At 50.9% G+C, this 14,848-nt stretch overlaps 1 protein-coding gene across 1 annotated transcript; it reads left to right on the top strand.

Moving 5' to 3' along the window:
* The first annotated feature begins 3,082 nt into the window (after nucleotides 1–3,082).
* On the top strand, nucleotides 3,083–12,908 carry SUMO3 (small ubiquitin like modifier 3). The gene is made up of 4 exons (XM_043474582.1): nucleotides 3,083–3,305; nucleotides 7,923–8,051; nucleotides 10,201–10,272; nucleotides 11,610–12,908. The coding sequence occupies exons 1-4, from the start codon at nucleotides 3,285–3,287 to the stop codon at nucleotides 11,700–11,702; spliced, it is 315 nt and encodes a 104-aa protein (XP_043330517.1). The 5' UTR covers nucleotides 3,083–3,284; the 3' UTR covers nucleotides 11,703–12,908.
* The last annotated feature ends 1,940 nt before the right edge of the window (nucleotides 12,909–14,848 follow it).

The raw sequence follows: 14,848 nt of genomic DNA, 5'->3' as shown, positions 1-14,848 counted from the left end.
AGAGTCAGACATGTCTGAGCATCCAAGCACACACACAGCACATGATGTAGCAGCTCAGTTGCCATCAACAAAACACCATCACTTGGGGCCTCAAATTCACTAAAATATCTTCATATACAATATTCAGAATAGAAAGTTCATGGAGAAAACCAGAAATCAAATGATCAAAACCAAGGGGAAAGAAATATGTATATATTAATAATCCACTGGCATAATTAGATTTAAAAATAACTTTAAATAATATGTTCAAGGAAATAGTTTATGAGATGGAAATCTTCAGCCAATAAGTGAAATCTATACAAAAATAGAAATTTGTAAACAAAAATGCAATTGTTGAAACTAGACGAGTTTAAGAACTGATTAGACAGTGAAAGGGATGATTCTGAACTGCAAGCTAGGTTAGAATAAAATAGAAGCAGAGGGAGTGGATTTTCCCAAGAAAATGAGAAATAACTTTCAAACTACTGCAAGAACAATGCATCAACAAAACCAATTAACATAGTCATAAAAACAGGTAAAAGGAAACAGTAGAAAATAACAAGGTATTTACGTAGCACTTACATGACTTGCATTCTGCTACCTTCATACAGATTAACGGAATGAGGTAGGTACCATTATTGAGCCATTTCACAGGGAAGTTGAGGCACAAGTTTTGCATCCAAGGTTACCTGGTTAGTAAAAGCAGCAGAGCAAGTATTAAAGCAAAGGAAATTATACTAGCTCTAAAATGAGAAACTAGAATAGAGTATGTAATATAGTAAGAATATATAAATACTGCTCAGTCACTCAGTCATGTCCAACCCTTTGTAATTTCACGGACTTGAGCCCATGGGGTTCCTCTGTCCATGGAATTTTTCAGGTAAGAGTACTGGAGTGCGTTGCCACTTCCTAATCCAGGGCATCTTTCCCAACCCATCACTTGTTTCCTGCATGGGCAGGGCGTTTACCACTGGTGCCACCTGGGAAGCTGCTACATTGTGTGTGCATGCAAGCTAAGTTGCTTCAGTTGTGTCTGACTGTTTGCAACCCCATCATACTAACCATCAAATATCTGAAAAGGAAAACCACTTCCTGTCTTCCCGGGATCTTCGCCCCTCAGAAAAAGTCTTTTCTGTTTTGGCAGCTATCTGGCATCTTCACATTTTCAAAATATTTTATACAAATTTTCTGGTTGTTCAAAACCATAATAGTTTTATAATTTGCTTCATAAAAAAGTCATCAACATATGAACATCTTTTCCTGTTATCAACTTTTTTTTTAAACACATTTAATAGTGGCATAGCTGTTCATTATATGAATGAACCATAGTGTAATTCCTTTTGTAACACATTTAGATACTGTATTTCATCAATTCTAACATGTAACCTGCATAGTTTAATGTGTCTGTGTTAAATAAAATAATGTCTTATTTTATAGCTGCTGGTGTCTTAGAGTCACTGATGGATGATGGGTCTGTACACTGCCTATCTGAAGCTACACCACAGCCAGTCTTCTGGGGGCAGGGGGTGATTATGGTCCCAGTTGTCCACCTCTGTCCTGGAAGGGGCCAGCTCCAGAGACTCCCTTCTCCAGGAAGCACCCCTAGAGCTGGCCACTGTGCCAAGATCCTCTGGAACAGACACCACCGGCCACATTTCAGGACGACAGGGACCAAACTTTTGGACCTAGCTGAGATGGAGTTCCGGTCTGACCACACCTTTCAACTGAGAGACTGTCAGTCTGTGATGTGGCAGCTCCATTCTGGGGCGCTCTTTCCCCCTCTCCTAAATAGTGCCTCTAGCCACAAAAGTGAATTTTTTTTTTTAACTTGATTTTGACAGTGTTTTGTCAGTGTTCTCTTTTCTTAAATAATTAAAAAAAATTATTTTGGCTGCATCAGGTCTTAGCTGTGGCACATCTTCTTTGCATCACTCAGGAGCTTTCGTGGCAGCTCATGCGGGCTCAAGTCCAGTAGGATCTTAAGTTTCCCCAACCAGGGAATCAGCATTGCCTGCATTGCAAGGCAGATTCTTAACCACTGGACCACCAGGGAAGTCCCAAGAAGTGAATTTTTAAGAGTCAAAAACGGTTAAATTAAGGTCCATGAAAACTTGACTTTATGGCCTTTCGATATTGACAGAAAAATGAGCTGAACCCAATGGGCTAGATCACTGTCTCCCCAGGTGCTCAGCTTCCTCTCGCCAGGCTCAGAAGGACCCTGAAGGGGGCTGGGCAAGGGGAGAGGAAGGAGCCACACACAGTCGGGGAGCACAGATTGAAAAGTGTATGGAACTAGAGACTTTCCGCCCACCCCCCCCCCCTCCCCGCCCCCAACCCCGAGGCCCTCTTAGAAAGGCCCCTTGATGCCTCTGTTCACCGGGAGCTCAGGGTGCAGGCAGCGGACTTTGGAGCCTGCGTGGCCTTGCTAAATGAACGCATCATGCGTCCTTTGTGGACGGAGATGCCAGGTGGGTCGGCCTGGGAGGCATTCTTCTTCACTCCCTCATGACCTGACCTTCGGCTCCTCAGTGGAGGTTAGCTGGCCTTTCCTAGTAGCGGGGGTCCCCTCCAGAGCAGCTCTTTCACTCAGGTCTCCTGGGGCCACTGTGGAGGTGGTTCGCCTGGCTGGCTTTATTTTCCTTGTTTCCCTCTGAGAAACGCACGCACTATATAGGAGCCAGCGAGTGCAATGGGGCTTGGCTGGTGGAGCTGCGGTAGGTGAAGAGCCAGTTCGGAGACGTGGACTGAAGAGGTGAACAGGCCATTCTCAGGCTCCAAGATCAGGTGTCAGGCCTCATGGCTTGGATCTCTGGGCACCCTTGGGGGTCCCCGCGAGCCTTCCAGCGGCCCCCCGGGCCCTCACTGCCCGGGGCACCTCTGGGTCTCAGCGCCCCCTGCCCCACAGCTTACCCCTTGCTACCCCAGCTTGCCCTATGCACCGTCCCTGACCTCGATCCTAGCTGCTCTGTGCGCTCCCCGAGTAGCAGCGCGCCCCCACCCCTCCAGCGGCCCCAGGCCTCGCTGCCCGGAGCACCCCCGAAGGCCAGACGCCTGACCGCGCAGGGCCCGCCCGGTGACGCATTTCCAACAGCCAGGAACCCTGACCGACCGGGCACGCGCCCGACGTCCGGGAGCGCGCCTCGTGCACGCGCGACAGCCACGTGACCCGCGCCAGCCAACCTGCGCGCAGGGATTTGGGGGCAAAGCGCGGCCCCGCGAGCAGTTGCGGCGGGAGAGCGGCGGGCCGAGAGCGTGAGTTGCTCGCCCGGGGCTGCCTGCTGTCCCGCTGCCCTCCGAGCGCAGCCATGTCCGAGGAGAAACCCAAGGTAAGGGCAGGCGGGTGCGGGCCTGGCCGGACTCAGCCCCCATGCCCGCGCCGCCCCCGCGCCCGCCCCCGGGGCCCCGCCGCCCTCCGCCGCCCTCCGCCGCCGGCCGCTGGGACCCTTGTCGAGTAGCGCCGCTGGGCCTCCCCTCCCCCCTTCTCCCTCCACCCCTCCCCCACGCCGCCCTGCTCCGCTCGGCTCCCCTCCCCCCGCCCGGTGTCGCGCCCCGCCCTCCTTCCAGGCCCCGCCCCTACCCAGACCCCGCCCCTACCCAGACCACTCCCTCGGGCCCCGCCCCGCCCATCCAGGCCCCCGCCCCCACCCAGACCCCGCCCTCGCGCTCCGACCCCGCCCAGTCCAGGCACCGCCCCTACCCAGACACCGCCCTCGCGCTCCGACTCCGCCCAGGTCCCGCTTCCACTGTTTGAGCTCCACCCCTCCGGCTTCAGCCCGGCCCGCCTTGCGGGGAGCCCCGCCCGGTTGGGCCGAGTCTGGGAAAGCCGGCACTTCTAGTCTAGACCCTCTCCCTCCACCGACCTCGCCCGCGTCCCCAAACCATCTCTGGGACCGCCCCTCCCCAGGACCTCTTCCCTCGCCGGGACCCTCCCTAACTATGCCCCTCACGGGGACCGGCCGGCCTGGGCTCTACTGCCCCGCGTGCGCGGGGTCCCCTCCTCAGTCCTCGCTGCGGAGCGCCCAGAGGGCGCAGGCCGGGCAGGGGCTCCGAGGGGCCTGACCTGTCTGGATCCTCTGCGGCCCCCTGGGTGTGCGTCCATTCCGCGTCGCAGCTGCCAGGTGTGCGCCACGCTCTGCTCACTGGGCTCTCCGGTGTGCGCTCCGCAGTCAGGTGCCCTGGCCGGCAGTCCTCGCGAAGGTCTAAGGCCGTGAAAACTAGTCTTGGAAACGGCTTTCTGGAGCTTTTCCTCTGCTCTCTTGCTCTGCGCGCAGCCTCTCTTACCCCGCTGCTGCTTGGAGGTCGCACCCCAACTGCGTACGGGAGGCAGAACCGGGCTGGGTGCGCCTGCATGGAGCCCCTGGACGGGATCCCACGGTGGGGCCCCGGTGGACGCGGCCCTTTCCGCCCTGGAGCCTCCTAGGAGCTGCCTTTGCTTTTCCGGTGAGGGTGGGAGCAGATGTCACTGCCTTTCTTTATGACCTGTAGGTGGTCTCCTCTTCCTGAGTTTAAATGCAATGAGATACAGTGAAATACGCTCAGTACTCATCCCTTCGGTGCTCCCAGGAACACTCCCACGTGTTCAATGTCCAAGGCCTAGTTCAGTAGAATTAACTTGTTTTAACTACTTCCAAGACAGCGAGCTGGTTGTGCCTCACGCCCCACCCTTGTCTTCGAAGGCCTCGGTTCCTGCCGGGCTGCTCTGGCTCAGAGATGCTCTCTTCTTCGGGCCTGGAGGGGAGGGGTAGGGGGTACACCCCCAGGCCATCTTGGTGCAAAGAAAACCTTGTGGACCAGTTGAGAAGACAGTTTACCTCCCCTGGAGAGTCCAGGTAGGGGACTGACCGGGTGAACCCTGCTCTGGTTTTTAGGGTTTCATCCTTCCCTTTCCTTTTTTCCAAGTTTTGATTATTAGGGATTCACCCCGGGTCTGGCCTTCCTCTGCCTGGTCTGTAGCCACTGCCCTCTTTCTGTTTATGTTCTGGCCCCTGCATCTCTCTGTTTTAAACACATCCATATTTTTTCATTAATAAAGTAAATGCATCATATGTCTATGTGCAAAAGAATGAAGTTGGACCCTTCTCAACACTAGATCCGAAAGTTAAGTCAAGATGCATCAAAGACCTAAATGTAAGAATTAATACAACTTTTAGGAGAAAGCATAGGACAAAAACTCCACCACATTGGACTTGGTGGTGATTTCTTGATTATGACACCAAAGACACAGGTGTCGTGAAAAAAAAAATGATTTATGAAAATTTAAAAATTTTGTACATCAAAAGACACTGTGAACAGGGTAAAAAGGCAACCACAGAAAGGGGAGATGATATCTTCAAATCACTATCAACCCAAAAAACCCCACAGAAGGCTGCAAATAAGAAAGTAATTTGGGGTGTTAAGAATTGTGATTTGGGAGACACAGATTTGGGTAAAACAAAGGGTTTTCTGGGTAAGAGAAAGAATCAGGGGCTTACAAAGGCAAGAACCACGAGGTTGAACTCTGACAAAGAAGGAAATGTGTGTCCTGAAGGGGTGGCTGTCATGCGTTGTTTCAGGGTCAGGGTTCCACAGGCGTCTCGAGTTTTAAGCAGGTATCCTGGATACTTCGTCAGGACAGGACGTGGTCACAGGTCAGATTTCATCAGGGTTGAGATGAGCGTGAGTCCCGTCCTCAGTGGTCTCTGGGTTCTGTCTGAGGGGCTCTCTGAGCAACACCGACTCCCTTTTGATTTTCCTTCTACATTGCATATCTGATTAAGGATCAATATCTAGACTGTATAGAGAACTCCTAAAACTCAACAAGAAAATAAATGACCCGATTAAAAAATGAGCAAAAAAACATGAGTAGACATTTCTCCAGAGAAGACATATGAATAGGCAAGAAGCTCATGGAATGATGCTTGACATCACTGATCATCAGGGGAATGCAGATAGAACTACAGCGAGATACTGCCTGACACCCATTAGGATGGCTACTTTAAAAAATCAAAACAGAAAACAGCAAGTGCTGGAGAGGATGTGGAGAAGTTGGAATCGTTGGTGGGAATGTAAAATGATGCAGCTGCCATGGAAGAGAGAATGGAAGTTCGTCAAAGAATTAAAAGCAGAATTTCCATATGCTCCAGCAACTCTACTGCTGGGTAAAAGTGTTAGTCGCTCAGTGATGTCCAGCTCTGCGACCCCACGGACTATAGCCCGCCAGGCTCCTTGTCCATGGAATTCTCCAGGCCAGAATAACTGGAGTGGGAGCCATTTCCTTCTCCAGGGCATCTTCCCGACCCAGGAATCTAACCCAGGTCTCCCTCATTGCAGGCAGATTCCTTACCACCTGGGCCACCAGGCGGGCCTGGTCTATGTGTGCAGTGGTATTATTCAGGCTTAAAAAGGAAATCCTGACCCTTGCTACATCAGGGATGAACCTGGAAGACTTCATTATGCTGCTTGATGTAAGCCAGTCACAAGAGGACAGATACTGTGAATCCACTTACAGGAGGTCCCTAGAGGAGTCAGATTCATGGAGGCGGAAGAATGGTGGTTGCCAGTGGCTGGGGGAGGAAGAGTGAGGGTTTCATGGGGACAGAGTTTAGTTTTACAAGATGAAAAGAGTTGTAGAGATGGATGGTGGCGGCGGTTGTATTTTATACTAGAAACTGTACACTTAAAAATGGCTGAGATGGTAAATTTTATGTGTATTTTAACACAATGAACAGCAAAGAAATAAAAGAATAAATGGAGAGGAAATCTTATCTGTAAACGCAAGGAGGTATCCTGGATTGGATTCTGGAACAGAAAAATGGTATTAGTGGAAAAACTGGTGAAATACAAAAAAGCTTGCAGTTTTATTGCTAGCGGTGTGCTGGTGTTGTGTTCTTGGGCAGGACGTATACTGCAGTGTGTGAGATGTTAACACCAGGGAGACCCAGTGGGGCATGTAGGAGTGCTCTGCCTCTGTATGGCAACTTTTTTGGAAATATAGGATTATTTAAAAATAAAACCTTTATTTGAAAAGATGAAAAAGCAAACGCATTCTTGGTCTCTGGGGAGTGGTGAGGTGCTGATCGTGGGACCCCCAGTTTCATCAGACGGGGGCTCATTGCTAGAGTCTTGCCTCCTGGGACCACTTCTCAAAGCCATTCCGAGTTCCCCTACTCTGATCTCCAGGGGCCTCCTTTCCTCTCCCCTCCATGTGGTGGGGAGCAGGTCCCAGGGCTTGGAAGGGGGAGCGGTGGGGAAAGAGAGTCCCAGGAAGAGAACTTGGCCGGGACAGCACACAAACTTGCTTTGGTCTCCATCCAGACTATGCAAATTGACTTAGATCAGCTTCATCATTTTGTGAAAAAGCAGAGACTCCTCTTTTCCCCAGCAGCGTGCTCTCAGGTTGAGCTCTGCTCGGAACACCAGCTTCTTGCATCAACTTCCAGTAATTTCCAAGGACCAGAGACCTTGCTGATGCTCAGCAGCTTGGAGCGTCCCATGGGTCATGTCAGAATAGGATAGGGCGGTGACCCCATTCAGCTGGGACTGGCGACCCAGGACGCACTTGAGGTGGCCCTCCCTGGGAGGCAAGCGGGGAGGCTGCGGGCAGCCTGGACCCAGAGCCACTGCACAGCCTGCTGTTCTGGCCAGAAATGTCTCTGGTGTCTTATTCACCCTCACACTTGAGTATAAGTCCCCTGTGCTCCACTCTTAAGAGCAACCTTACAACAAAGGTGGATCTTCTCTCCATTGTTTTCTGGTGTTAGCCAGATTTTTTTTCCCCTTAAGCTGACGTTTGTGACAAATGCTAGGTTGGCAGGGCATTTGCCTGACTCAGCAAACAGAAGTTATAAGTCAGTTCTGTATAGGAGTATGACAGACACACCAGTGACTGAATTGCTGGGGACGTTTAAGAAGCAGTGGTGGTTGTGGGGGGACAGGTGGAGACCCAGATCCACATGTCTTTGCAGGAGGGAGTGAAGACGGAGAACGACCACATCAACCTGAAGGTGGCCGGGCAGGACGGCTCCGTGGTCCAGTTCAAGATCAAGAGACACACGCCGCTCAGCAAGCTGATGAAGGCCTACTGCGAGCGCCAGGTGTGTGTGTGGGGGGGGTGGAATGTATGTGCAGGGGCCTGTGTGTGTGCTCGTGTCTGTGCATGCTGGCCGGGCTTCCCCGGGCGGGGCAGGTGTCTGGTGCTGTTGCAGTCTGAGCAGTGGGTTCCCACGGATTCCATCCCTCCTCCTCTGTGTCTGTGGAGACACTGCCCTGGCACAGTTTGCTCCAGACAGACTTAATCAGTTCAGTTCAGTCACTGAGTCGTGTCTGACTCTTTGCAACCCCATGAACCGCAGCATGCCAGGCCTCCCTGTCTATCACCAACTCCCGGAGTCTACCCAGACCTATGTCCATTGAGTTGGTGATGCCATCCAACCATCTCATCCTCTGTCGTCCCCTTCTCCTCCTGCCCTCAATCTTTCCCAGCATCAGGGTCTTTTCAAATGAGTCAGCTCTTCGCATCAGGTGGCCAAAGTATTGGAGCTTCAGATTCATCAGTCCTTCCAATGAACACCCAGGACTGATCTCCTTTAGAATGGACTGGTTGGATCTCCTTGCAGTCCAAGGGACTCTCAAGAGTCTTCTCCAACACCACAGTTCAAAAGCATCACTTCCCTTTATTTACTGCTTTACAAGACAAAGAGCTGCCTCACTGGCGCCTTCCCATGGTGATCGGAGACACTGACGTTCTGAGTGTCTGTGTCAGACTGTGCCCTGGGGCTCCTGGTGCTCTCCACAGGAGCCAGTCTTCTGTGGGGGATGCGGAAATCCTTGACCTTAGTTTCCACTCTTGGCTTTGATAACCCTTGCCTTGGCCTGTTTGTTGTTACTATTAAAAACACCTAAAAAAAACTCCATGTCTTCCTCTTTCTCTCCCCTCTTTTCAGGCTTTATTCCTCAGAGGAGGTTACTGTCAATTCCAGCTTCTTTTTTTTTTTTCTTCCACTTTTTCTTGGTAAATATACTTGTGCTTCTGTTTCATGGAGAAATTTTGGATTTTGGAGACTATTTTCACCTGTGAAAGGTGGAACTTCTCTGACCTGTGGTCCACACAGCCAGCCCCTGCCCCCACACACAGCCCCCTCCCTGCACCCAGCTTGCACTGGAATCTGCTGCTTTTGTGACCAGGCAGCCACCCCAGCCACACAGCAGTCTGTGCTTATTGCTGGCTCTTGTCTGAGTCCTGTTCTTGGTCTGGAGGTGGCTGTGTGTGTTGATTTCGGGGTGTCCCATCGTGACTTTATGCCCTGCATTTCCTGCCGTGCTGCACTATCTCCCACCCGGGCCCCCTCCCTCCTGCCCCGCCTGGGCTGCTGCTCTGTGGTCATCCCAGAGCCTCCCAGGAATCCTTCTGCCCACGACCTCGGCCCCACTCCTGGACTAATCTTCTTCCCCTGTCTTGATAAAGCATGTCTTCCAGTATCTTGCTCAGAAAGCATAAGAAGAGTACTGCTTCTCTGAACCTGATTTGCTTTATAAACCTTCACACTTGAGTAATGTGACTGCACATAAATTTCTAGGTTGATATTCATTTTCCTTTTCCGGAGTTGCTGCATCACATTCTTCTAGGTTCCCCCGTTTGTGTGAGAAGTTCAGTGACGCTCTGATTCTCGGTCCTTTGTTGTAAGGTGGTTTATCTCTGATAGCTTTCGGGACTTTATTCCCTGGCTTTGTGGTAGGCAGGTTTGTCTGAGACTTTTCTGGGCACGTTCTCGGCCTTTTTGGCCTAGAAACTCAGTTCATTTCAGGAACTGGACCTTTTGTCAGTTCAGTGACAATTTGTGTCCCTCTCCAGTGGGATTCCATCTGATTTAGTCACCTGTGCCAGATGTGTTCATCTGTATCATTTCCTCTGACTGCATGGGGTTTGTTGCTGTTGGTCTCCTTTCTGGGAGGTTTTTTTGACTTTCTGTTGCCACTTTTTATGGGTGATCTTGTGTTTGTCATGATTTCTGATTTTCAAAAGCCCTTGTTTTTTACTGTGTTCTGTGGCTCCCTTTTCCTGGGGGAACTCTCTATTGTTTTTTAGCTGCCTCAGAGCTTTAGGCCCACTGGTGAGACTTTGTAGTCAACTGGGTCATAAATCTGTGTATTCAGAAGTCTGGTGTTTCGATGAATGTGTGATTCTTTTTGAACTGATGTGTTAGCGGGAAATACTTACACAGTGATAACTGCTTTTCTTTTCAGGGCTTGTCAATGAGACAGATTCGATTCAGGTTTGATGGACAACCAATTAATGAAACAGACACCCCAGCACAGGTAGGAACCCAGCAGGTCTACACTCAAGGGCTACTTCCGACCTGCATGTGTAACTGCCATCAGGAATGCTCACATTTGAGAGTTACTGATTGCTGCTCATATAGAACACTGTACATTTTCTACTTTTTTTTTTTTTTTCCTTTTTGGAGCGTTGCTGCATGGCTTGTGATAGGTAGTTCCTAACCAGGGATTGAACTCACCCCCTTGCAGTGGAAGCGCAGAGTCCTAACCACTGGATGGCCAGTGAATTCACCTTACATTTTCTTAATGGCTTAAATTATTAGATTTTGTAATTTTGAGGTTCAGTTTTCAAATGAGAAAAATGTACTTTGTCAGCCTCATCTGTGTTGGGAGAAGGAGCAGGAGGGCTGGTTCTCCGCTGAGATGGTCCAGGGTCACGGCCGAGGCCCAGCGTCCTCACCCCCTGACCCGACCCCCACCCCTGCTCTAGGTGAGCTGGGCAGATAGGATCGCCACCGCGTGTTGTCGGGACACTGGACCCGCAGCGTTAGTCTGCAGCTGCATTCCTGCCTCCACCTCCTGCCCTCTGAGCGCTGATGCCAAGGGGCACGGGCGGAGAGGGTGCAGCATGCTCCGTTTCCTCCAGTGTCAGCCACCACGTGCAGCTGTCAGGTCTGCGCATCACTCCTCGTGGAGGGAGAGCCTGGGGTCCAGGCTGCAGTCCTGTCTCTTGTCAGCCAGACGACTGTGGGGTCGAGCGTGGGGAGAGTGAGCCAGCCTTTAGTGTGAAAGGGCTGCTCTGTAGAGCTTTCACCTCTGCTCCTGCGGGGAACCGCATGCCACTTACGCAGAGGGAGGGGGCAGCCGTGGGCTCCCCCAGCCTCTCCGCTGATGCTCGTGCTGTCATGTCATGGATGCAGCAGGAGTCCTCCCCCGGCCCTTCCACCTCCCCCTCACGGGTACTGCTCTTGATTTCTGAGCAGGATGCTACTCGACGGGATGGGGAGGCCAGCAGGGACCCCTTCCTTTGGGACGGAGTTGGCTTTGGCAGCACCCGTGTACTTCCATCCCCACCTCTGAGGTCCCCAGGACTCAGCGCTTCTGATCACTCACTCCTAGCTGAAATCTGATTTTGTATGTTTCTCAGTAAAACTTGAGACACTTTGTTTTTAACAGGACTTAGTTTCTCTGTCAGTCAAGGTCCTAGCGTTGTGGATTCTGTTAGGAGAACTTGGGGAAGAAGTGGGCTAACTGGAAACCCATAGCTGAGCCTCTGTCCTCATGTGCCCACCTGGGGGCAGGCTCAGGGCTCAGGTGCGTTGGGGTGGGTCCCCCCCCAGGATGAGAAGACACTGATATGCCTTCTGTGCCTGCAGCTGGAGATGGAAGACGAGGACACCATCGACGTGTTCCAGCAGCAGACAGGGGGCTCCAGGGTGGCCAGCTGCCTCTCAGGGAGTGGCCTCTAGAGCCCCCATCCCCTCGTGGCACTGTGCTGTGTTTGCTATTGAACAGTGGACGTGTGGCCAAGCCCATCAGCAGGGAGGCTCGGACACCGAGGACATTCCCCAGAAGGACTTTGCTCTGATGCACTTGAGTGCCACGGTGGTGATGGTCCCCAGCCTCCCTAGGCCCACCACCTGGTACCTGTGTTTGGGTAAAATGCGTGGTGAGGGACTTGGGCTTTGTTTTTACTTTTTCGTTTTTTCTCCCTCCTATGACATTTTCTCCAAGCTTGTGGCCTGAATGCCTGCTTTCTGTCTAGACGGGGCTCTCACTGCAGGTGTTGACCCCCCTCCTTCCAGTCATGGAGAGAACTGTCACTACTCTGGGAGTGCTTCTGTGGGACGAGTTTTGGGGTCATGGTTGGTATGGGAGATACACTTTCACTTACTGTTTCTTGCGGGCACAGGTTTTTTTAATGCTAAATATTAGAAATGTAAGCTTTGCCAGAATGTAGTAAAGTTGAAGGGAAAATACTGGAATGTTTCTTAAAAGGTAAGAAGTTCTTCGGTAACACGGCCCTGGGCGGGGTCTGGGGTCCCGGACCCATTGCCACCAACTGCCGGTGACACTGCTTGGACACAACAAAAATGGGCTTTTCCCCTTTTCTTAACAGAGAAGAAAGTAAGTCCCACATGTCTGCTGTGGTCACAGTGCCAGGGCCTCAGATTTCCTCCAGTATTTGCTTCTGATGAGTAACAATGGTCTGTATGTAAACAAGGAAGATAGAATATTGCTGATTTTGCTGTTATGTTTTTGTGTAAAAGAGCTGCTTCAAAGTGTGGCTACAAGTGAGAGATGCCTCCGGGTTCTCCCCGAGGACCGTGCTCTGCTCCCCAAGTTGGTATGGAGCTTACACGTTATGTGTGATTTCAGTTCTGTGCATTTTGGGGTCTGTTTTGGTTAACCTCCGATGGTTGTCCTGTTGCCCTTCCCTGCGGACTTACTCCTGTCTGACGGCCCCTGGCTGCCTATTCAGGTCACCTGGGCAGGACGACCACCATCATCTCCTGCTCGCCTGAGACCTTGCTGGAGAAGTCTGCACTTCCTCTGTACCTTGCTGTTTGGGCACAGGCGGGGTGTCTGCGGCTCTTTTGTGTTTATTCCCCAATTTGTACATTATTTGTTGTCCTTTACTACTGTCAACAGTAAATATAGTTTGGTATTCTGTCTCTCGGCTCATATTCTATACTGCATTTAGAGATTGGACATCGGGTCACGTTCAGTATTTGCAGTGACCCTTCAGCAAGACCACTCCGACTTCCATCTGAAGGCTGGCTCACCTGCACTTCTGCAGGCTGCGACATCCCTGCCAAGGCTGCCCCCTCCCCCGAAGAGCGCTCCTCCCTCTCCTGGGCTCCTGGGGGGAGGGTGACCATGACTCTGAGCTTCTTGATATTTTTGGTGTTTGAATGTGAGACTGTTTTCCTTTGTGCAGTGCAGCTGACAACTTATTCCCTCATCTGTTTTGAAATGGAAGTGAGTTGACACTGTTTTGGAAACTTCTGCATGTTGCACTGTGATACTGTATCAGGTTGATTAGGTGAGGTGGGCACAGGCTGAAAGCTCAGGGGCAGCGAGCACATGACTTGCTTACCGCGGCAGCCGCAGGCAGAGGCGTGGCCCAGAGAAGGTGTGGGGGAGTGTAGGGCCCAGCAGGGCAGGCCCTGCACTCGTGGGGAGGGTGACTTGTCAGGGTGCCTGAGCTCAGGAGCTCTGCAGTTTCTGGGGAGCCCTAGTGCAGTGCTGTCTGAATCCTAACCCCAGCATCTGACGGACAAGCAGGCAGTGTCCTGGAAGTGCATTTGGAATAACAGATCTGCTGATATATTAAAATATTGTTACGTAAAACCAGCTCCTAAAATCACTGGGTTAAACTGATGCTTCAGTAGGAGACAGGCTCGTCTTTACTGATTCTGTTATGGGTGCCCTGAGTCCCAGCTGGCACTTTCCCAGCTTCAGTACCAAAACCCCACACCCCAGGACCCCTTGGCCCCAGGCACACGGGTGGTGCCGGCCTGGCTGCATTGCACAGCACAGGTGGGAGCGTACCCGTTAATCTCAGCTGCTCCATGACACAGCTTTCATGGAAAGAATCTGCAAAAAGCAGATCTTTTTTATACCTCAGAACTTCAATTCTCAAAGAAACTAGTTCATTCCAAACTTGCCGGCCTGTCCAGTGGGTGAAAGCCTTTAAGTTTCACACACCAGGTGCTCGGAACCCTTGGGACACCAGGACCAGCTGACCTGAGCTGAGCATTGCCAGATTTAGCGAATAAAACACAGGATGCCTAGTCTCACTTGAATCTCAGCGAGGATGCACGGAGGGGAGCGTAAGTATCCCTGAAGGTGAGCCTGTCCCACCAGCCACAGAGAGGTGAGAGACTTCCATTATGTTAGCACCTCATATTTTGGGTTTTTGTCACTTGAAACTAATCCTGGTACAAACTGAACACACACTGCTACAACACAATGACCTCAGAAAGACAGCAAGTGACAGACATGGATGCAGTTCAGAAAACCCCCAGCATCTAATGGGTGCTGTTGTCTGAGCCTCATGTTGATGATAGTACTTCTCATCACCTGCACTTCTGTTCCCTTCCAAGTAGAATTGGTCTTTAGTCGCCCTCTGACCCCTGACCTGCATGAGGGGATGGGGTGTAGCTGGATCACAGAGAAGGTAACTACTTGAATGGGAGATGGAAACCTTAGGAGTGTTTGTGCAAACCTATTACTTTTTGGAACTGTTTAAAAGTACAGTGTTTTTATATAAATCACCATGGTCATTTGAGAAGACAGTGTCAGGCTGAATTTTTGTTGATGCCTCTCCTGCCAAACATGCATCATTGTGAGGTTTATTTGCGTGGTTTTATTCAACTCAACAGATGCTTCTTACAACCAAGAACACAGGAGACAAAAACTCCCTGCCCTGATGGGACATGTTTCTGGTTAAAGGAGACAGATAATAAGTTATATACATATTATACTAGAAAACTACACAGTGCATAATGTAGTAAATTCTACACAAGAATACGTTAGAATAAGTGTTGTGAAGATAAAAACTTTTCTTTTAGGAATGGGGTTCTAAGAAGCACAGAGGAGTAGATAGATC

Source organism: Cervus canadensis, chromosome 7, assembly GCF_019320065.1.
Source record: "Cervus canadensis isolate Bull #8, Minnesota chromosome 7, ASM1932006v1, whole genome shotgun sequence".
Taxonomy (NCBI): Eukaryota; Metazoa; Chordata; class Mammalia; order Artiodactyla; family Cervidae; genus Cervus; species Cervus canadensis.
The sequence above is the reverse complement of the archived record's forward strand: the minus strand, read 5'-3'. Positions and strand labels throughout refer to the sequence as shown.